Source organism: Osmia lignaria, chromosome 9 (assembly GCF_051020975.1).
Source record: "Osmia lignaria lignaria isolate PbOS001 chromosome 9, iyOsmLign1, whole genome shotgun sequence".
NCBI classification, from domain to species: Eukaryota; Metazoa; Arthropoda; class Insecta; order Hymenoptera; family Megachilidae; genus Osmia; species Osmia lignaria.
Genome location: NC_135040.1, coordinates 11,430,966 through 11,454,533, shown reverse-complemented (window position 1 = coordinate 11,454,533; position 23,568 = coordinate 11,430,966). Strand labels below are relative to the sequence as shown.

At 47.1% G+C, this 23,568-nt stretch overlaps 1 protein-coding gene across 3 annotated transcripts in view; it reads left to right on the top strand.

The window, feature by feature from the left end:
- The window catches only part of klu (zinc finger protein klumpfuss), a 49,374-nt gene extending 27,941 nt beyond the window's left edge, over positions 1-21,433 (top strand). For all 3 annotated transcript variants that reach the window (XM_034328914.2, XM_076690285.1, XM_076690284.1), the window contains exon 2: positions 16,517-21,433. In XM_034328914.2, the coding sequence (XP_034184805.1) occupies positions 16,517-18,181 (1,665 nt within the window). In that variant the 3' untranslated portion in view covers positions 18,182-21,433. The remainder of the gene's footprint in view (positions 1-16,516) is intronic.
- The last annotated feature ends 2,135 nt before the right edge of the window (positions 21,434-23,568 follow it).

Here is a 23,568-nt window from a genome sequence, read left to right as displayed (position 1 = left end):
TACCATCGGTCGCGACCGCTGGCGCTCAAAGCAAGATCCGCTCCCGTATCTCGATTTGCGGTTTTCCTTACCGGTCAGCCAAAGGAAGAGACTTGTTCCATCGATTTTTATCGTGGTAAAAATTTCGCGCGTCGCAACGTACCGCGGTCGCCGCGGTTGATCGCGTTTTTCCTGCTACATTGTAGCCTCGTCGTCGAGAATCGTGGGCGCAGCGAAGCATTTCATGCCAAACCGACTCGGGGAATCGGGAATATTCCTTTCTTGCACGACGTTTTTCTCCGGCTCGAGCAAACGAAACCGCGCGAAATGCTCTTATTGCCGCAATCAGAGCGCGTTTCTTCGCCTGCGATCTCACGATCGTCGAAAAGATCGGTTAATCCATCGATAAAGCGGTGAAACGAATATCGAAGCGAGAGGAGGCGGACAGGAGGCGCCATAGGTATGGACGTAGATATCTCGTGACTGGCATAAATCGGTTTACGCGTCGCTCGATTCCGCGTCTCGTCGCGTCGTTTTCTCGCCTCGCGTCGCCTCGAATCGAGGAACGGTCGAAGCATAGGATGGACGCGTACGATGGCTGGAAATCTCGTTGCTACGCCGAGCCTCTTGCTTTTCTGACATTCCTTTCCCCATTCAAGCTATGCCAGATGCGATCCTAGCGAACCGTTTAATCGTTCCGCGTGGTGAGTCGACGTCTGATCAACGACCGGAAAAAACTCTGCCGGGCGGAGAAAGAGCTTCGATTTTCGTCCCGCGTGATTCCGATCGAACGAAACTCAGCTATCACTCGCCTTTTCAAACGTAACAACATCGGTGTTTTAATTATTTCGATGACCTATTCGAGATTCACGCTCAATCGTACCCGCAGCGGGGCAAAAACGGAGCCGAGTCGGAGCGGTTCAGGCGCGAAAAAATAAAGGATACGCGTTCGTAACGAGGTGCAGTGGCGTGCTCCTGGCGTGGCACATACAATCGTACGAAGGATTACTTAGCGCGGTAATGACGATCGGTCGGCAGATGGCGGCCACGATAAAAACTCGCCTCACCGCGTCCGTACTCGCCATATAATACCTTCTCCATCCGTTCATCCATCCTCACTGTCCATCCACGTTCCCCTATCCTTCCTCTCGTCGTCTCTCTCGAACCATTTCTCCGCTCGTACGGTACGTCCTTCGAGTCGAGGTTTCTTCGTCGCGCGGGGTGGTTGGGTTCCTCCATTTATCATGTTCCAATAATTTCAACGGTAATAAAATCGTCGAACGGCAATCGAGTTGACTCGCCACGACACGGCTCGATTGTGGATGCTCGCATAAATTGGGAGGAAGGCGGCGAGAAACACGTTGCTCTCTCGCTATGGGGCGGCGTTGAAATCACCGGTTTTCGAGCTTCCTCGGCACCGATCGAAGTGGCACGTGAAATCGACGAATGGTCTCGCGGTAGACTCGGCCGGGACTTTTTGCATCATCCGGCGCCGTTGAATCGTTCCCTCGTCGCGTTATATCGCCACGGACGACTCGGCCGTGTGCAATTTCGTGCAGCGGCTCGTTTGAGAGATACTGTTTTAACGCGGTTAATCAACGCTCCATTCGACGGGATCGGTTTTTGTCACGGCCGACGCCCCGCTTGCACCGCACCCGTTAATCTCTCCGCCGGCCCTGAAGTTTCGTTTCGTAATTTTCCTGCACTTTAAGAAGCGTCTTCGTGGCGTGTCGGAGTGGGGAGCACCCTGGATGATGCTGCGGACACCCACGCCGCGTGTATTGAATGTCCGCCGGAGATTATCCCGTATTGATTTACGTGTTCTCAAGCTTGTTCTCGACACTCCGACGCGTCCTTTTAACGCTCTACCGACCGGAAGCTTATTAACCTTCTGCCTGACGATTTATTTTCAAGCAAGCCTGCGCCTTCTCGTCGTTCTCTCCGAAGAATTACTTTAGCAGGGCAATTTGAAAAATAAATATACAAAGTTTTCTTAAATTAAAAATGGGTTCGTGATCGTTGTGTACTGATGGTAGACAGTAATGCCTGAAGCAAAACAGAGTTTTCATTGAAATATCGCGAGGAAGCTAGGTGAAACGATCGATAGGGAAGCATCGATGAGAAGGGTAAAGTCGGTACCACTGAATGACTCGGTTTGATCCGATATCTAGATACCGGTGATATCGCTGGAAGGGACTTTGAAAATCCGCGAGTAGAGTCTCGTGGTCGAGCTATATAATTTCAAAAGGTTCTTTCGATGTCTGCCAGTGATTTATGTAGGACGCGTCGCGCGTTACTTGGCTACGTACAGAAACTGGCTGCGATCGACGAAGCAGCCTCTCGTACCGATTTCAACGCGGATAATCCTATAAACTCTAGTATATTTCACGTTTACGGTGCCCGCTGCCGTTCTCGCTACTTTGCTCGCGTTTGAGAACATCGACAAATATTTATCGTGCCATTCAACGACACTTTTTCCCGTCGCACGTTTCTTTACGCGACGCGAGTAAATCATATAGCGTCTGATTAACATAAACGTGGTAAAAAGATAAAAACAGGGCGAACTTGATATATTCCATTCCATTGAATTGCGAGTGTCGAGCGTTTTTGTCTCGCCTAGGAGATGCTAACAATCGCGAATGGAAGCTCGCGATAGCCTTGCAACGGGGAAAATTTCCACCCATCAATTTTCCGTTTGAAAAATATTCTCAGTGTATTATTACGTTGCAACGGTATTTGAAGAACTAATCCTCCACGTTAGAAGCGTGTCGAAAAAATCGTTACACTGCAGGTATTCCTCGATCCATGAATTTTCTCTACTTTTCCTGCTACCAAGCAACCGGGCATCCTCTACTAAACATCGAAGCGTTTCATTATCAGTAACGATCATCTGTAGAACAGGTTGGCTCGTTCGCAACATGGTTCGTTAAACGAACCGCAAGGCATACTCGTTTGTTCGTTGCGTGGAAATGCTTGACTTCATCGAATTTCACGATGCACTTATGGGATCGGTTATTTGCATGTTCGATGCCTGGAACAAGTCGTGAAAATTGGTCACGTATCGGTAAACAACGGTGGAAATAATAATGTTGCTATTTGTATCCAGAATTCCGATCATTAATTATCTCTCGCGTACACCTGTTACGTTCCTCTCGGTGTTAAATTACACTTTCATTCTTTCCGTAATACACACGGTAACGAGAAAAAGCAAACGTCGAGTGTTTTCGTAATGCCTGTGCCATTTTTTTCTTTAGCAACTTTGACAAGTAAACGAAGCGCGACTCGAAAAACGATGATTCGACGTTACGCAGTGGCTGGCTCGTGCTCGATTAAAGGAATGCAACGATAATAAAATGCCGGAAATGCGTACGAGCAACGCGTCTCCCGTTGTTTCGACGAAGACGAAGAGTCGCGAAATTCTTGTTGAATTCGCGTAACATGCGGATGATCGCGTTCGCGATGCACGTGATGATCATGGGATTCCTTGGACACGGGAAATGAGAATCGAGAGCTGGATCTGCACGTCGGGCATGCCGATTAACGGCACGACACCCGATTATATCCATATTTATTAGACAACGATATCGACTTGTAAATAAAGACTCGCCGCTGTCAAGGGAAACGAGCGTTTTGTAAAATCGTTAGCGAATGAGATATAGAAAAGGAAAAAAAAAGAGAAGGTTTCAAAAATAAGTAGATCCGTATCTGGAGCGTTCCAGTGGAATTCCACTGGCTGGAAACGAGCAATTTCGTAGTCGGTTATTTAGTTTTTCTATTCTACGCCTGCTCCCGTCGCGTTTCTTATCCTTGTTCCTTTACGGAAAAAACGAAGGGAAGGCTCAAAGTCCGTGGCCGTTAAAAGGGTTCCGTCGCGTTAATTAATCGTCCCCGTTAGCGCGGCTCTAATTGGACATTTCCATTTTCCGTTCAGCCTGTGCACTTGACTCTGCGCTCGCGTTTACCATCCGCGACAGGATTTCCAGTAAGATCGCGATCTTGCCTGACGGACCTTCTCGAACCGTGTTACACTTTTGTGTATCGCGGCCTTGCTCGAGTTTACAAATCGCGATTTTTCGTGCATTCCGACGTTTCGTGCTCGTACGAAACGAAAACAAGGAAACGAGCTCGACGAGAAAAAGGAGAGAGACTTAATTTAATCGGATCGGCCACGGATGTTCGTCCTTCTGTTCCAAACGCCTAAGGTTTGTTTGGAATACAGCGATAACGTGGAATCGTTTCGTGTCGCGTACAGATAATATAAATCCAGCAACAGTTCCCGCTGCGATTCGTACTCGACCGCAAATGCCGGCAGGGAAGGATCGCGGGGAATTAATAGTTAATTTAGCGAGGCACGGTTGCCCGGAGCTTTTAACGCTGTCTCGCGATCGCAAAGACAGATCCGCGCGGCGAGTGGCACGCGACGTTCATTAAGCTTCCCAAGGCCGGCTGACGAGGCGGGTGTTTTTTATTATTATTATTTTTTTTTTTTTTTTTTTTTTTTTTAACTGGAGGCACGGAACGGTGCCCTGTGCGATATTACGTCCCTGCTCCCTCGTTTCTGACCGCTATTTCACCGCCGTCTCGTCGGGGGTGGTTGCTTTACGTGCTGGCTAATTTGCACCGGCCACTCATCATCCTCCGCCGACTTATTACCCGGCTCCTTCTTCCATTCTCCTTCTATCCTCTCCTCTTCCCTCTTTCCGCCCGTCTCTCTTCGTCCCGCACGGACGCGAAAACTTCGGGACAAAGCGACGACGGGAGTTCGTTCGGGAACACGCTTCTATTCCTACAAAGATTACCCGGCAGACGTCCGGTAAATCGTCGAAACAATCGACGTATGGAACGAATCGCGACGTCTCGATGCCGCATGTCGTCGACGGAAAATTTCACCGGCGCGACACTAAATAACACGTAATGGGCTTGTAAACGCGCCGTCTACGCGCGATGGATATTAAATGAGCGGGATTAGTCGAGGCCGAGAGGCCGCTCCAGCTCCGGGCAATTAAGTTTCGAGGGGACGGTATGTACGTACGTAAGTACTTTACTTACATTTAGAGGCCGGTAGCGCGACTCGCCGCGCCGCCTCTCGTCGCGCGTATAATTTTGATTTACCGGCTCTATATATTCCCTTCTCACCTGTTTTGCCCCGCGATAATTAACGCGTTTACGTAAAACCTGCATCGGCGACACCAATTATCCGGCATTTTCCTATTTACTAAGTCGATCGACGCTTTACAAAACGCGATTAGAGCGAAACTTCACGCGTGACTGTCCACGTGGCAACGGAGGAGGAGGAAAATCGCGACTTTGATAAGTCCAGCTACCGATCGAATGCCGTCGATCGGCACTGGGATTGGTGGTGGTGGCCGAGGTAACCGGTCCACGGTCTCGCCTCGTCGTTTCGCGATCCGTCCCCTTCGCGAGCGAACGACCGACGGGACGTGTCACCGTCTACGTATCCGTTGAATCCTATAAATCTGTTCCCTAATCATTTCGCGTATCCGACGACGACGACTTCGTAATTCATCCGCGATGAGACTCGTTACGCGAATCATAACCGCGCTATGATTATTTTCACGAGCGAAACACACCGGTCGTCCGTTCGTCTAAGTTGGTCTGCTCGGCTCGTTAAACGCGGGGGCTGACATCAAAGACGGGGCAAGAACCACTAAACTGTAGCCGGTTGCACTGGCTGCACCCGGTTGCGGCTCTTTGCTCGACTGCTTTACGCGATGGCGTGCAAACTGCTTCACCGCTGCGAGGGAAACACAGGGAAATGAGGAGGAAGGAGGGTGAGGATTTGCATACGAGAGATCGGTGCTCCGCATATGAGGGGAATGTTTACGATATCTGCATAATGAGGGCGTGGGTGTTTCTATTAAGGCATGCAACTGCTGGCCCTGCACCGGCAAACGTTACCCTATCCGAACCTCGGATCTCTCGGTTGCCCTCTCCTTTTCGCTCGATGCGTTTATTCCTTCTTGCCATCCTTTTCCTGGAGTAAATTTTCCTTTTGCTAAGTTTCCCTTTTCTCTAGTCGCTCTGATATCCCTAACCTTTTGTACAGAGTACTTCATAAAATATGGAATATTTATTTCTAAAACCCTTGCCGGACATTCACCCGATGGTATCTTGTTACCACCGTTGTCCTTCACTGACCGATTCTTCTAATTCTAATTAACGAGGAACGGTTTTTCTCCGGCGCCAGCGATCGCGGATACGTCGCGGATAAGTTATTAGGCTAATGTTTCAACGGAATCAGCTTAAATCGGTCATTAATCGGTAACGGGCGCGGAAATTACAGGCGTGCTGTCGGTTCGTGTAGCGAGGTTATAAAAAGAGAAAAACTAAACGCGAGGCCGGATAATAAATGACGTTGTCTAACGGTATGCTAGCTAAATAGTTAACCGTCGGTGCGTTACTTTTTCTTGATCGTTATTAGCGAACTTTTATGCCGTGCAACGGACACTTTCTCGCGTGACCCGGACTTTTCCGTGTACGAACAAGGAACACAGCCAGAAGGACGAAGCGACGGGACGCGACGGGACGCGACGCCTCCAGGTGAACGGAGATTCCAGGAAAACGAGAAACATCTCGGCTTGATCGTTGCGTGCTACCGCGGTCGAGCGATAAACCGAACAAGAGACGGACTCGACGGAGCCGCCCACGCCCGTTGCGCTGTCGCCTGCCAGCCTCGAATTAACCCGCAATTACGCGATAACGTACCTCGCACGAACGCTGCTCGCCAGATTCTCTCATCGATGCGAATCGGCTGGAAACCGACCGACAGAAAACGGAATCTCTTCCCCTGGCGAGTTTCATTCCGATATAAAATTAATCCTCTCCAACGTGCCATTATTTCGTTTAACAACCGTTTCATCGAGTCGGCCAGTTTTCCACCGTTTTATTTCAAAGCGAAGACGTTAAACCGATGATAATTCATCCATCAACACCAGAGTTATCGATGATCCACGCAAAACACGGTTAATAACCGACGTCGTTAATTGTTAGATATTTAATTGAAACGCGATTAAATTTCTAATTGATATATGCTTCTCTCGAAGATACCTGCCACTTAAATTATTACGCGTACACGAAATTACCGTTTATTTGCCGAGATATTGATGCGAGGATGATTGAAATTCATGACTAGGAAGGAATAAATTAAACTGACGAATTAAAATTATTATCTTGATCGTGTCGCACGATCGATATTAGAGGGATGAAGAAAAAGGATGATAGTTGATCGTGATTGACTTCGGTTCACTTCGATGATCATCCACGTGGCCGTAGGCTGCTTTCCTCGATCGATTCTCTTCCGATCGAGACACGCTCGCTCGCTCGCGATTCGAAGCCAGCTTTCACTTTATTTTTCTCGAATTTCCTCGATCTCGCCGCGGGGTCGAGCGAAGCGTGTAACAGCAGTCGACGGTGCATCTGTATTCCGTAGGCTGCAGTTCTGCTGCACTGCGGTGCAATGATTCTTCCGATGCGGCTAAGAGACAGCTTCTCGCGCGGCATGCGACCGGGCTCTAGCGAATGCCGCATTCTGGCAATCCTTTCGAACCGTACACCTTCCATGAAAAATGTTTATTTCCGCGAGGAATTCTCTGGCGAATCGCGACACACTCGTTTCACTCGAGTTTTATTTCTTTTTAAACGACGGGAAGATTTTTCTTTTATCTCGCGTTTTATTACAGGAAAATATTTATTAATTACGGAACATAGGATTGCATTTTCTTTTAGAAAGTTTTCACGGTGGATGACAGGGTATAGCAATCCCTTTCGCCGAGGGCGTAGCAAAGCGTTTTAGTTATTATAGCCGACGCGTTATCTACGCCCGCGGAGAAGATTTTACGATCTTTGCCTCGCATTATCAAACGTTGCTGCGCGAAGTAAGCGTTTGCAAACGATGTTGCTTGTTACGCGGTCAATGTTATTAGTTCGTGGAATGCTTCTAGTCTGGCGTGACGCAAAGAATCGAGAGCAAATAGGCAAGCAGGAGCAAATGTTAAACGAACCAGCTATTTGTTTGCCGCGCGCGTCACTGACCCTCGTCTACTTAAGAATGACGACGTTTCGTACGTGCTCGTTGTCCTGCATATTCTCATTTTCATTTTATTTTCATTAATACGTTACCGATGGATATACAACATTTATTTTCACCCCATATCAGCCCTTATAGTAATCAACGAGTTAACAAATCATTTAAAACCTTTCCGGTATTCTTGAGAAATAAAAAAACGTAGCTGTCGAGAAGCTTAAGTGAAAAGCTGTTAGGTCCGTTGAAGCATCAGAGGAAACAATTCACCCGCATGAATCGGTTTCACAGCCGGTACAGGTGAATGTTTCGACGAAAGGACTGGCTGTTGGCGGCTTCTCAGCTGCCGGTTGCTCACCGGCTCCTTTTTCGATTTGTTCGAGTGGCGGATCGCTAATGATTCTCGCGCCGGCTGAACGCCGAAGAAGTCGCGGGAGGGTGGAAGAAGGTGCGAAGGGCAAAAAGCTGACGACGGTGACGGGAAAATCGCGAGAGTTTAATTACCGGAGGCCGGCTGGCTTGGTTGCTTGGTTGCTTGGTTGCTTGCTTGCTTGCAGGCTGCTTGACTTCTTCGACGTCGACTCGGTCATCCGGCACGAACGGATTCGCCAATCCGATAACGATCGTTTCAAGAGCACGATTTTCAATGGCGCCGCGAGTCTCGAAGGTTGATGCGAGCGCAAGAACTCGCCTTCCCTCCCGTCGATGCTTCCTCGTAATGGCAGGCAGCGCCGGTGAAATAATTACACGGCGTTCCCGGCATTTAAATAAGAACGCCGCGCCAACGGGAGGCTCGTCTTCTCGTCTATCTTGCATGGCGGCCAACGAAATGACGCGTTAAATATTAACGCGGGATCGGTCGAAGCACGCGCGCAATCCGGGTCCAGGGACAAGAGACGGAAAATGAGAAACGGAAATGCCGATACGTTAATAACATCGCGCGGTTAAGTGATCGAACTACATGGCGGATGCGCGACACTGCGATCCGTCTTTTTGGCTCGATCATTCGTGTAACCAGTTAACTGTGAAATTTAATTTTAAAAATCCCCCACGGTATGCGTAATTAAAATCAATGAAAAGCCGTAACGAGTATACACGTCGAACGCAGGGCAAATATTATAAATTTTACGAAAAAAGGAAAGCAACACGAAAAAGGATCACATTTTTATTCGATACAAAATTAACGATTCATTGTTGAAAAGGTTATTGTTATTAGAAACTTAAAAAATTATTAAAAAATAATAAAATTCATAAACAAAAAAAAATTTTTTTTAAATAATTTTAAGGTGTATACGTGACGAACGCAGTTAATTGATTTCTTGATTGATAATCGTCGCATTAAAAGATTCATAAAACTAGACATTATCATTTTTCTTTCTTTAAATTAGGATTTTTCACAACTTTCGTTCACCGTCCTTTGAATCATAGATTCAATATGAATATTGTTTTTCGTAGAAGTACGAAACAGACTCGTGTAATATTGTTTCTTTTTTCTCCATCGAGGGGATATTTTTTCCGACATTGTTTTTACTTTTAAATTAGATGCCACGCGTTTTGTATTAGCCTCGTTTTAGTCATGCAGTTATAGCGAGCGCCAGTTGAACAGGCTATAAAAGAACGTCGTCAAAGGCCGTAAAAAGTTCTAGTTTTGTAGGATGCTTACGAAGCAGGTGCAAAGGGTGAGAGGTGGACAAGGTGAAAAGAGCGCGAGGTTCAGAGGAAAGGGCATCGTAAACGTCACTTTACAGTGTCGTTCTTTACAGATTTCAAAGTCGCTAGATTCTTTTTCACCTTTGCACCGTGCACGATCTTCTAACATTTTGTAACACAGATACGATCGAGATAAATTTATAGTAAACCTTTCATCGTCGCGTTTTTTTAAAAAGGCTCTAAATCAACGACTTGGAACTCTTATTGGAAATTCGATTAACCCGTCTGAAAATGGAAAGAAAGTAGGGTAACTCGAGCAAAGAAAGCGACGAAGAAGTTGTCGCGTGACTAAAAACGTACCGAGAAGAATTGACGTCTTATTAAGCGACGGATAACGTCGACTAGGCCAGTCGTTCGTTCGGAGCGTCAACAAGCCGAGAGGCGAAGGGCATCGTCCGTTATCATCAACCGGCTTGTCCCGATGGCCAAGTGATTCAGCGAATTCCCGGCTTCCCTTTAGAGCGGTACCGGCCAATCGATTACACGCCAATCGGATCGATCGATCGCGCTAACTAGATCGTAATAGCAGGCTGGTGCTACGCCAACTTGTAATCGTGGCTACCACTTGAACCGAACCTGTCGTCGAGTCCCTGGGACGTGTCGTCGAAGACCCTGTTCTACATTGATCAAATGTCCGATCGTAGAAAGAGAAGTTCGAATGACACGGGTTTCGATGAACCTCGAGATTCGAAAGGGCTTATTAAGCTAATTAATACAATTGAAACGATCATCTCGAAAAGATCATCTCCGCTCGAAGGAAAAATGTATCGCGTTTCGTTCTTCTTCGTCTTTTCTCTCCTTCGATTGATTTCCGAACGATCGTGTCATTTCAAATTCTCAACTCGTCCTCTCTATACCCTTGCAAGTATTCCTGACTTGCCTATAGACAGATCTGACTTGCGTTTCACCAACGAGCAACAACTTGGACTGAAGTTTGCTTTGCAAGAAAACGATCCTCGAAGACCCGTTGCTCCGATCGGAACCGAGTTTCTTGAATAATGGAACTCGGGGTAATTTGATTTGCAATTCCGACGATTTGTCATTCATCAGGCCGTAATCGTTGCTACGGACACAAAGCGAGGGAAACTGTGTCCGTGAAACGATGTAGAACGGTGTTTGGCCGCGTCTCACGCGGTCAGATCCCTTTTCAGTCAACTCTGACACAGAGAAAGGGTTAACGAGGCAGGGAAAGATCGTTCGAGACGATAGTTGTCTTTCCCTGCGCTCCTTGTACCGGGGCAAATCAATTGTTGCAGAAACAGAGATAGAGAGACGGATAAATTGATTTCGATATCGCTCCGATCGAACCAGTCACGACAAATAATTAATAATCAAATCAATGTTGATCGCATGGAATAAACCGTGCACGAGCAAAATCACAAAAAGGGCCAAGCTACCGACAGATGGGAAAAAGTTTATTAACGAAAGAAACTGTAAACGCAACTTATTTTCTCGCGCGTTTCTTTATTTTCAATCACTCGATTCCAGTATTCAAATTAATTCTTAATGATCTTCATTAATACTCCTGCATGCTTCACACCTGTGTTTCGTCTCCTACGTATCTTATCATATTCGTGTTTTCTATTCTTCACAGAAAAACGTGCCCTCGCTACAATCAGGAATATTAAAATTTAATTAACACTAGATTTCCGGACTCACATCCGTCAAAATAAGTATAGCACATATGGATTTTTGGAACTAAGGGAAGGACTAAGGATGTTTTAAAAAAAATAATTTAAGTTTTTCTATATATATAGCAATAAAATCGTAAATGAGTCAAATTGATTCGCCCCGGCAATCCAGTGTTAAACCCCATCTAATTAATTTCAGATATCATTTTTATTCCGCAATTAATGAAACCGAGCGTTTTACTTCATCGATTCGGTTTCTTTTTCAAGCGTTTTATAATCGTTCCATAAGCCGCGATACTTACAACCGTTCCCCGGCTGACGTTAAGTATGACAGTCGGTTTTTGCATCTTGGCGGAACGGGCAACGAGCGGTTGTTATTTATCGTCCGATGGGCGCGCGGCTAAAGACCGCGATGAAAGTGGTGTCGCAAGCTTGTGCGCTTTTCGAGCCTCTTATAAGCGAGTAGCTGGTACGGCTTCTCGATCAAACGACGAAGAGGAAGGAAGGAACGGAGAAAGAGGAGGAACGTTAGGGTTCGCGTTCGTGTAGCTCCTTAAATCAACCCTAGTTGCCCTGTCAGCCGAACGACGCGCGTTCCCTTTCGCGGTGCACAAATTACCACGCGTTTAATTACCGTCCGATATCCGAAGGAGGGTCATTAATCAGGCCGCCGATAACCCGTAATTTTCCAGCTACGATAAAATCTGTCGCGCGACGCTCGCTCGGTGTCCTCGTCGCCGCCTCGATCGAGCGACAAAGAACTCGTTCGCGGATGAAGAGGAACGATCCTGTTGCTTCCACAGAGCTTTTTCTCCCTTCGCCTACGTGCACTTTCTCCTCTTCGTGTCCGTGGGCGTTCTCGAGGAAGAAAATAGAGCAGTGGAACCCTCGTCGTGGTCGGTGTGCCGGGAAACAGTTCAAGTCCGGACGATCGATAGCGTGAAAACGAGAGCGAGATTCAACGCTGCTGCGACAGAGTTCGCTTTTAACACGGTGCATGTGATAGAACGATGCATCTCGATTCTAGATCCGAGTAGAATGATACAGGACGATGGTCTCTCTAACGTGGCCTATGTAGATAGCAACGATCGGCTTCTCTTCGGTAGCCCGTCTGGTTTTTTGGTAGCAGTTTGCCGGAGTTCCAGCGGCCACCGATGCAAGCCCGTCTGCCCTAAGGCCACTCTTTCCTTTCGAAGGTGGAACGCTGGATGGACGTTCAGCGATGGCTTCGAACCTTTCTTCAAATAATTACCATTAGAATTTAGAATGTTCAGATTAGAATCAGACGATTCTTCGGTTACTAAACAAAGAATCTTGGCTGATTCTTAACCCTTCTTTTTTCATTAACGCGTCTTTTATTTTGGGGCCTGATTTTATATTTTTCTAGGTTTTAAAAAAATTTGAGAAATCTCTGAGATATTTATTCAAGCTTTTAAATCTTTTTGCAATAAAAATCAAAACTCGAGAAGTAAGTTCTGAAAAATGAGAATTTCGCCTGGAACTCAGAAAACTGCAACTAAATTTACTAAATTTAGAAATCTCCAGCTTATGTATATTAAATAACGATTGTTGAAATTGTTAAATAACGATCGCGAGAGGTTCGTATCCATCGTGAGACGGACAGATCGCGCGGGAGAGAAAGATCAAGCGCTCCACCCACGCCCATGTCTCAACCTGTTCTGTTTCTGCTGTCGAGCCGCGGTTACAGGTGCCTCCCCGAGGGCATTCCTGCTGGAATTCTTCACCGATGATCTTCTCTCGGCCCTCCTGCAAATTCTGCTGGCGCGATTGCGTCGCGGTTTACCGAGTCGAATCGAAATCTTCCCGAGAAGATACCTCTCACTCTCCCTTTACTCGCATCCAAGCCTTCCTCCCATCATTGTTTCTCTTACCTTTTTTTTTTTATCTCGATCGAACAATCTGAAGCGACTCGACTTTTTACCGAATATCGGAGCAATCTAACGAGCCGATTAAATTTCTCCTGTCTAATGAAACGCGTTAATCTGGTTACGTAATCAGTGACGCAAAGCGCGGACCGTGGTGATTTCTTTCCTCGTACGCCGACGCCACGTCCGGACGAATCAGCCTCGAAATCAAACCGACCGATCATTAAACTCTCCTAAGTGCCCTTCGACGAAGCGTCGAGGATAAACTCTCCTAGCCGAGAGAAAGGGAGGTAGGATCTCTGAATTTCCTCGCGAGTCAGGAACACGACTTCTCTCGATGTCGCGGACAGGAGTGGCGAAGGTGAATAAGAAAGAAACGGAGGAAGAGACGATGCCAACCACGTACGCCCACGCCTTCTCGTCGGGGACCTGTTCTCGGCTTTTACGTTCTGACATCTTTTCACTCCGTTTACGAGTCCCCTTTACGTTTTACGACCGATCATCGGGGCGTTTTCTCTCCGCGAGATTCTACCGAGCGTGGCGCGGCAGAAGGAAAAGGGAAAAGACGATCATCGCGATAGGAAGAACAGAGACGATGATCGCCGTGAGACTCTCTATGGTCGTATACGAATATCATGTCGAATGGAATATTTTATTACAGAAAATGGAAGATTCGTCCATCGAGTATGAGATAGGATACAAAGACGATCGGCGTCGATACGTTATTTTCATCGTTGATCGGCTGAGTAGCTGTCGTTGAAAGTGAATGTTCGCCGATCGGATACAATGTAGACCCTTGATGTGCTATGAATATTGCGCGGGAGCTCATTCGAACGTGTTTGCGGTCGATTCGTTCGAGTTACGGTAGATCGATCGCGAAGTTGAAAAGCGTTTCGATCGACGCTTCGACCGACGCGCGGACATTCCTGCCAGCCAATATTTTCGTCCGACCCGTTCAATTCGCTTTCGAGTACGCTTGGTTAGTTCTTTGTTAACCGAGTGATCGACACCTGTGAAAATTCATACGTCACCCGCATACCTGCGTGAACCAAACGATATCGCAAAAAGCCTGATCGTAATTTTCGTGGATCATAATTTTTACAGAGTTTAATTAACTGATTGCAACACGGCGAATGGTTGCATAGGTTTTTAAACATTCTCCTTCATATTTTTCTCGAATCGTCGAATGAATCGAACAACGTCAACAGGGATCAATTTGATGAATCGTCGTCGCTGCGATTAATTACTTTTGAGCTAATGCGTTAAAAGGCGCCACTCATCGTCAGACGCCGCACGATGTAACCTTTCTTCGAGATATTGTATGATTCATATTTTTTTACCCATTTCCTATGGAATATACCAACAAGTATCGACTGTTCTCTTTGAGTGCGAGATAAAAAAGGATAATAGAGGAGAGGTGGTGAAGGTTCGCAGAGGCGTAAGGTCGATAGACGGATTGCTCGTTCGTAATTCAGCGGGTATTGCCGCAAGTTTTCGCTGCACGGTCGCGCTTTCAGCGTTAATACCGGCCAAGGCATTCGGTCGTTTCGCCATGAAAGGATCCGTTCGCCGAGAGGAACTCTCGGGATCAAATCGATTTGAAAGAGCGGTAACTGGCCGCATACGTGCTGGAATGCGATAGGCTGGAATCGCTGGAAAGTCTTGGCCAGGACATCTGTGTCGCGGCCGCGCCTTCCGGGAAGGCGAATTTCTATTCCGTTGATGCGACTAATTGTCCTATTGGAAAATCCTCTAGCCTGTGCCCGTCGTCGATATCGTCGGGTTTCGCGCGTCCCCGAGAGGCTGAAACGACGTACGAGAGGCGCAGCGGCGCGTTTCATCCGCGCTCGCCACTCTACTCCTGGCTATATATTTTACGCATAATCGCGGCAATAAATCGCGATCGAAAATTTCAACGATCCTCGTCGCCGCCGTCTCGTTTGCCGTGGCTAATTTAGATAATCGTCGCGAGCGTTTCACTCCCGCGTATAAAAAGCGAAGAGAGTTTCTCCTCGTATTTTTCTAATGGCACTTCGATCGAGCCACGAGCTGATCGCGCCTGACCTATTTAGAAGCTCGCATTCTTATTTCGTAATATAAAATTTGAAGTCCGCTTTTCGATTCGTTGGTATAAAGTAAAACGGAAATTGAAGATGTTAGAAATTTCATACCGTCCCCAGGAACGAGTCTAGCAACGTTCGAGTTGATTTAAAAAAACTCGTCTACGCTAAAAAACGAGCAATTTAACTGGACTCGTAGTTTGTACGCGTTGATTCATGCGCTGGTTGTGCGGCGCGCGATTTAAATTTCAAATGCTCGTCGGATACACCTCTCGACTTGCACGTGGTTTTATGACGAAGTGCCGTTGTCGCTTGGAACAGGACGAGCGGTGTGGTCCCGCGGTCGCATTAAAATAAGCAGACAACGGCTGGGACGTGGCTAAGCTGCAGCGGAGCCGAGGGAATTTTTTCCCGTCCCTGGACTTCTTCTGCGCTTTCGCTGAACGCGGATTGGTCGGCCGGTATCGCGACGACCGGCGAACCATTGGTTTCCCTGCTCGATCGATTCTCTCCTACTCCCGAGTTAATTAATATGCAGCGAGATTCATTTGAAAGGAAAATGAAACGTCATCGAGGTCGCCTCATGCACGGCGACACGTGTAACGCCGCGGTCGAACGTGCAGCGCTGCCCGCGTCACCGATGCCATCTCGAAGTCGAAATCGATCGCGCGATCGTCTCACGTTTTATTTAATGGCTACGCTAGCCTCGACGATAATCGGTATCGCGTCTACGTAAGAAAGCGTCCCGACGCGTTAATCGTGATTCGTTGCGGTCGTGATACCAGTTTCTGTGCTCGTTGGACGCGCCCGAATTTCGATCGGGTCGATCGGTATCCTGAGCGACCGGGAACTCTGGCTTACTCCTGTCTGCTGGTAACGTCCTCGCCGTGGTTCGTCGAGTCGGTAAGCAATGCACGATGCGTCTAGTAAATCGCTGCGTTGTAATAACGCTGATAGAGAAGATAACGTGAGATAAGGTTGCAAGCGTACCGCGTGTAGCTAGCGGGAAATGATCCGCGTCCGACAACGTCCGAGATCGTGCGGCACTAAAAGGATGATTCGTAAAATTACGCGCGATCGACGGTAGAGGGGCTTGGGCTTTCGTAAGCAATAGGAAACGAGCGCGCGGCGCATGGCGTAATTGAACAATATGGAAGATTACAGGGAAGGCAAGAGAAGTAAGAGTGGCGTGTGGTTTGGATGTTTCAGGACGAGGTGGGAGGCAGTACGGTGGTAGCCGAGGGTGTAGTAGGCGGCATAAAGGGCCCAGGCGGCGGGTGCCGCGCATCCTCGATGACGATGGCCGAGAGCGCCGTGGAGGACGCTGCAGCCGCGCCCCCGGGTCCGGCCAAGCCGCCACCGCCCTCCTGTACCAACAATAACACCCTAGCGGCGACGGCGAACCGGAACCACCGGAACCTTCGCAGACGGAAAAGGTTGGACCAGGTGTTGGACATCCTGCAACACCGTAGCTCCCCTTCCGAGGGCGAGGTATTGAGATTCGAGGGCAGTGGACCAGCCTCCGAGGAAGAAGAGGACGTGTTCGGTTCTCCAAGGTCGTCCTCAAGATCCGCCGCTGATCCACCGTCGGGCATCAGTCTCCTTCCCCTAAGGCTGAAGAGCGAGGAGCCGGTGACGCCCAACGAGGAAGAAGCTAACGCGAACTCGAACTCGAACGCGAACGAGGGGAACGGCGATCAGCAACAGCAGAATCATCATTCTCATTATCCGCACCATCCCTCGCATCATCATCGTCATCGGCACAGGCATCATCAAAGGAACAACGCGAATCACCTGTACGATCATCTCCATCCGCCTCATCCGAGATCGTCGGCGCCCAAGTACGCGGGATGCACTTGCGTCCAATGCTCGCAGTCCGCCACCCCGCCGATGATGTTGCCCTCTCCGACTTCTCCCTTGACACCCCTAACGCCACTCACTCCTCTCACTCCTCTAACATTGCCACCGTTGACGCCCGGATCTCTGTCGTCGTACAGTTTCGAGCATTACATGCACACCAAGTACCTGCCGGACATCTTCCGAGGACGTAGCCACTCGGATTCGGACCTGGTGCCGGGATGGGACCAGAAACCGCCGTTGTCCAGCTCGTCGATGTTCCTGAACCAGCCGATGAGAAGCGGCTCGATCGAGAGCGACGCGACGAGTCCGCAGGAGTCGCCGTTGGACCTTTCGATGAAGAACCTGATGGCGTCGGCCGCGGCGGCCGCTGCTTTCGGTAGACCACCGGCTCTTCAACTCTTACCACCGGGTATCGTGTCGAGGGGCTCGGTTAGCGTGCCGGTGGTGAAGGGGGACGTGGCATCGCCTACCACCAAGGAGAGCGTAGCCGTCAGATACAACCTCGAAGTTTCGCCGGTGGTAGAAGAGATGCCACCTGGCGCGGACGTCGCGTACGTTTGTCCGGTTTGCGGTCAGATGTTCAGCCTGCACGATAGATTGGCGAAGCACATGGCGTCGAGGCATCGCAGACAGGGTCCTCAGGACGCGTCCGCGAAGGCGTACCTCTGCGACGTGTGCAAGAGGAGCTTCGCCAGGTCGGACATGCTCACCAGACACATGAGGTTGCACACGGGCGTAAAGCCGTACACGTGTAAGGTCTGCGGCCAGGTATTCAGCAGGTCGGATCACCTGAGCACTCATCAGAGAACGCACACGGGCGAGAAACCGTACAAGTGCCCGCAGTGCGCGTACGCCGCTTGCCGTCGAGACATGATCACCAGGCACTTGAGGACCCACGCCAGATTTCCCGACGTTCAGACGCCTAAGAGCGAACCTGGCCTCCTTGCCGGCGAGGATAGCCCGATGTTCACCCAGGAGATGTCCTCCCCATCGGCCACCATCAAGGCCGAATGACGACGGCCAGGTGGATGAGCAGCCGATTCAGCCGGATATCGAGCGGCAACTCGTACCTCTTCGACGTGGTCTCGCAGACGACGATGATAGCGACGAGGATTGAGGAGGACGACGGTGGTAGGCAAGACTTGTCTCGTTCGAATTGGACCAAACTTTTGCGAGAGCTTACGATCCCCCTTAAAGTTAGGAAAATTTATTCATTACCGTGGAAATTCGGTATTTTCTTGAAATTTATCTTGCGTATCGAAATCGAAGACTTTCAACAGTATTACCGTACTCCATCGTCTTCCCCTTGTTGCTTCCCCCGAACGATCTACGTCTTCTTTCTTGCCCTTCAAAGATAGTCCCAGCAATGTTCGCCGTTTCGCGCCAGATCTTTTCGCATTTTCTTCTATTTTCATCGAATCTCTGTCAAAAATATTGTTTCTGTTTCCTTAGAAAACTTTTCGGCGCAAACTACGATCATCGCTGGAATCTTTTCGAACGCGGACGTTCCGTTAAACGTTGCCTACTCTCCGTCAATAGATATTTCTACATTTCGAACGCGAACGAATTGCATATCCTTCAAAGTGCGGCATCGTAACGCCCGAAATTATCTTCCGTTCAAACGTTCCGTCGCTTTGCAAAACGCTTGACGAAGAAATGATGAGGAAAAGTTGTGCCAAATTTTCACGGTCGGGCCGTAATTTAGGTCGCGATCGAAAAGAAATTGCATATCGATAGAGTAGAGTGCGAAGCAGAGATCGTTGGCGGCAGTTTTGTCCTTCTTTCGTTAATTCTAGGAGAAAAAGACTTCGGTTTTCGAAGAAAATAAATTTGTTTGTCGCCAGCAATCTTGAAAGCTGTTCGTCGGGGCAAACGAAATCATCGATACGCTCAATGTTTCGTCGCGCTGTCCTCGAAATCGTTGTTTGGACGTTAAAACGATCTACCGAGCGCGTGATCGGTAAAGTTAATTGTTATAAGAAATTTTTGCACAGGAGAGAATAATTGTTTGTTTTATTGTACGTTGCGAAATTTCTCTCGACAGCGTCCTGTTGTATATTTATCGAAACCCGTTTGTTGCTCGCGAATCGAAGAGAGGTGTCGAAGAGATCCTAGAAATGAACCTCTGGAGGAGATTGAAGCTCAAGCCACGAAACAGACGCGACGAGATTTTCCTCGCTAGAAGAGGAACGAGAAAAACGTATGAGATATGTGAAAATGAAACGAACGTAAAACCGTACCTGCAGAAAGAAAGAAACTTAAAGCATAATAAAAAAAAAAAGCGTCTACACGTAACGTTAATTAGTGGGTAATGTTATTAATATTATTATTGCGTTTTAATTATTATTATTAATATCGATACTATGATTATTAATATTATTCTCATTGTAAAATGTCGGCGTGAGATTGTTACTAAGCGTGTGCAAGGAACAAAGATAGAAAGATATTTTTTATACACCGTCGAAAAGACTTGAAGGAGAATAAAACACCGAACCGAACGAAATAATAACGATTGTTATATCGTTGTTTCGCGATTCCGTTCAGAAACAATTTCGGCAACTCGCAAATACTCACTGTTTCACAAAACGATCGGTCCAAGTAGCTGTATTCTTTCCATGGACATTTTGTCGACTGATATTCGAATCATATCAAGCGTACAATAACCGCTCGATAATTCGCGTTTAGGGCTCCGTAGGTGGAAACGAGAAATTAACGTGGGGCTACTCTGTAAAATTTTGTTTAATCCCTATGGGGAATAGAAACTCTCGTCGACAAAGTGTCGGGAGTTGCGATTTTCGTGTCTGACGAAGAGAGCACGCGCGGTGTCAGTCGCTTCAACCTTGCTCAACCTCGACCGTTTGCCTTTTTCCTTGCCATAACTCGGCCACTGTCCAGTCTGTCTCCCGTTCCGTGGTCACGGTGAAACGGACAATGACGAATATCGCGAGTCACGGCCAGCTCTCGAACGGGTGTCACCGTAAGTACGTATGCGTGAAAAAATAAAAAAAATAAATAAAAGGTGTGCGCGTGTGTATGTGCGTGCAATCGACGCGTGCACGCACAGGTAACGTATAACTGTATTTTTATATACCGAGGTTTTTTTCTAATTAGTCTACCGTTTCGAAGGAAGGGGAACGGAACGAGTAATTAGCCATTAAGGGGAAACTGTCGCTCTCTGCTTGCCATTTTAAACTTGCCTCTGTCGATCGTACGATTACTCGGAATGATGGCGGCTTTGTCGGAGGGACAAAAAGGATACACGAAGGAGAGGCCTCGAGACGGATCTCGAAATTTCGTGAAACCGTACATCTCGCGACCCCGGGCACCTCGATTTCGTGGGAAGTTTTGTTTAAGGTGGCGCGTAGCTACTCAAGATTGCTTAAAACGTCGTTAAAAATAATTGTTCCAATTTCTTTTTCTCTGTTCTCTGTTTCGGTTTGCTAGAATCGTAGGAGCGAAACTTGTTGGCTCCAAACAACATTTGTTCACGTTTGTAAGTTTGTCGAGATTTAGATTATCGTTGGATCGGTACCGTCCGGCTCGACGCCGTCTTTCGTGTGGATTCAGCCTTAGAAACGAGCCCTTTTTCAAGTGAAAACACGAAAGTAAAGGGTTAAAAGATATCTTGTGTAAAAAGCGCGTTCGTAGGTAAACGATCGCCGTGCCAGACAACCTGCTCTTGTAATTATTAACACTCATTTAGCCATTCGTACGATTATAATTATTTCTATGATTATTACAATTATTAATTATTATTATTAATTATTATGCCTAGTTACGTTGTTAAGTGATTAATCATGTTTAATGCTTCTATTATTTATTTTGTTATCCTATTCGCAAGTCAAGCTTCCTATTTTTCCTTCTTTTCTTTACATTCTTCGATCCCTCTGTTCCCTTGTTCCTCGTTTCATCGAAAATACCGTTCCGTTTCATCGTACGATGATCAGGGTGAAGAAGAACGCTCCATCGCGCGAGTTCTTCGTGGAACGCACGCGTTTGCATTTATAAAACAATCGTTTCGTTTCCTTTTCTTTTCTGGCAGTTTGTTTTCCATGCTGCGATCGAATCTCGAGCTTCTTCTCCGCCCTCTTCCCGTCATTTTCTTCTCCGACGAATGTACGAATAAAGAAAAATGGAAAAAAAAGAAAGAACGAAGAGGGAAGAAAACGCGACGAACGATGAAAAGGGTGTTTTGCGGACGATTTTTGAAATCCTGCGACAATTCTGTTTATGTTCTTTTTTTCTTTCTCTCTTTTTTTTTTTTAACGACGAACAAGCAAAGAAGAAGCGAAAAAAAAAAACGCTCACGGGGGTTACTGTAAATTATTGACGACGACGACGATTGTGTATGTTAATTTATAAATTATGTTGTGTTTACGAATCGTGCCAGAATGGAAAAAAAATATAATTTTTCAACGAACCTTCGCGCGACTTATCATTAGCACCAAGATCCATCATATTCCTCATTTCATTTCTAATCGTTTCCATTTCTTATTTTTCATTTTAGCTGTTCGTTTCGAAGACTGTCGTGAAAACGGTACCGTGCCTTCGTTCTGCGTTACCTTTCGTCCGAGAAAAATCTAAGCCGGTGTGGAACGTTGACAAATCAGAATAACTTACATATCATTTTAAGGCTGAGACTAACGAGTTACGCGACAAATACTTAAACGATAGAATATTTTTTCTATGTAGAGCCTCGAATTATCCTAGTCGAACGTAACTGTATGCGCGCGGACAACCGGTGTCGCGCGAATTACGCTAATTATTCAAGAAAACTGAACGGCTCGATCTCGAGCCGAGCGAAACTTTTACATTGCAAATCGATTGTCGTTGATCCAATTCATCGCCGATAAGTTTCAATTAATATTCGACGACAGCTAGGTATCGACAGATACGGAATTCATTGAAAACGATTAAATGCCGCGTGCTTTCGTTTGAATACCATTTAAATAAAAATTTGCCCGTTTAATGCGCGACACTGCCTGATAAGTCTCTCGTCGACGATTGTAAATCTACACACACGGCCTTCTTATTTTATCTTTCTCACCAACGGAAAGGACTCGAACGGATTGGTTACGCGTTCCCTTTGTACCCGTTTCTACGATCACGAATTTCATGATCCTTGAAACTATATGTCGTTGCACTCTTACGATGGAAATTAACTGTTTATCCATCAGGTGTAATTCCTAAATAGCATCGCCTTATCGTTCTTGAAATTAACTACATAATCGAAGGACGAAGAACAGGACGAGACGGTAGAGCACGGTACATAATTCCCGATAAGATTGATATCGCCGTAAGTGAGATGTTCCATTAATCTCTACAAAGGAGATAAAATTGAAACAGCATCGTTAATTTACGCGAGTTAAATCGCCGTTGCAACATCGAATCGTCGAAACGAGTTAGGAGTGGTTTATCAAAAGAAATCAATTTATCGTCCCTGCTGCCTTTGTATCTAATAGCATCGCCTTATTTCATGCTACTAGCCATAACCATAATCCTTAACTTCCACTGGCTACGATTAATGCCGCCATACAAGTGAACGAGTCACCGTTAATTAAATACGAGTTCACGGCGGTTATAACTTTCTAGATAAAGCGAATCGTGATCGCCTATCGTGGATGGACGTTAAAGTTGTCGTAAACGGTCGATTAATTACCGCGATCGGCGTGTGTGTAAACAATGTTGTTCCTTATAGTTCGTACATCGTGATCGTAAAATACGACCGACGTTGATTCGAAAATAGAATAAATAAAATTTCGAAATTTTCAACGCGCAACGAGCTGAATTTCGTCGGGCAAACGCGTTGACTGGATACATTTCCCGGCTCGACGGGAACGAAACGACCCGCTGGATGTTCGCCGCTCGAAAATATTATTCCGCCGCTGTTTCGATGATTAATTTTCCCGGAGCACGCGATCGGCAGGTCGAGAGTTCTCTGTTCCCTGTGGATACCCGTGGTGGCCGTGATTCGCGTGTACCTACCAGCCGCAGGACCGAAGGTGTATCACGAGATCGTTTATTTCCTGCGTGTCCGGGCGCTGCGGACCGAGCCGAAATCGAAAGCGGAGAAAGGCTGGGCGAGGAGCAGCCCATAGGAGTCGAAATTCGTTAGAGGGACGTTTTTTGTCGGCTCTGGGAACACGCGTTACTCAATCAGCGGTCTCGCGTAATCGCGTGACGAAATCGAAGCTAATACCCTACGTTGATGCTGGATTCTAATTTGCTTCTCTTGGAATCGTCAACTCCGGATGGATTGCGAAATCGTAGGTTCGTTAGGAAAATTGCCATTTTCCAAAAGAAAGATTACATACTATGCTCGATAGACGTACCATTAGGCAGAGAGAAGTTACGATTCATCGTCACTTCGCTTTCACCCAAGATGAATATAATGAAAATTT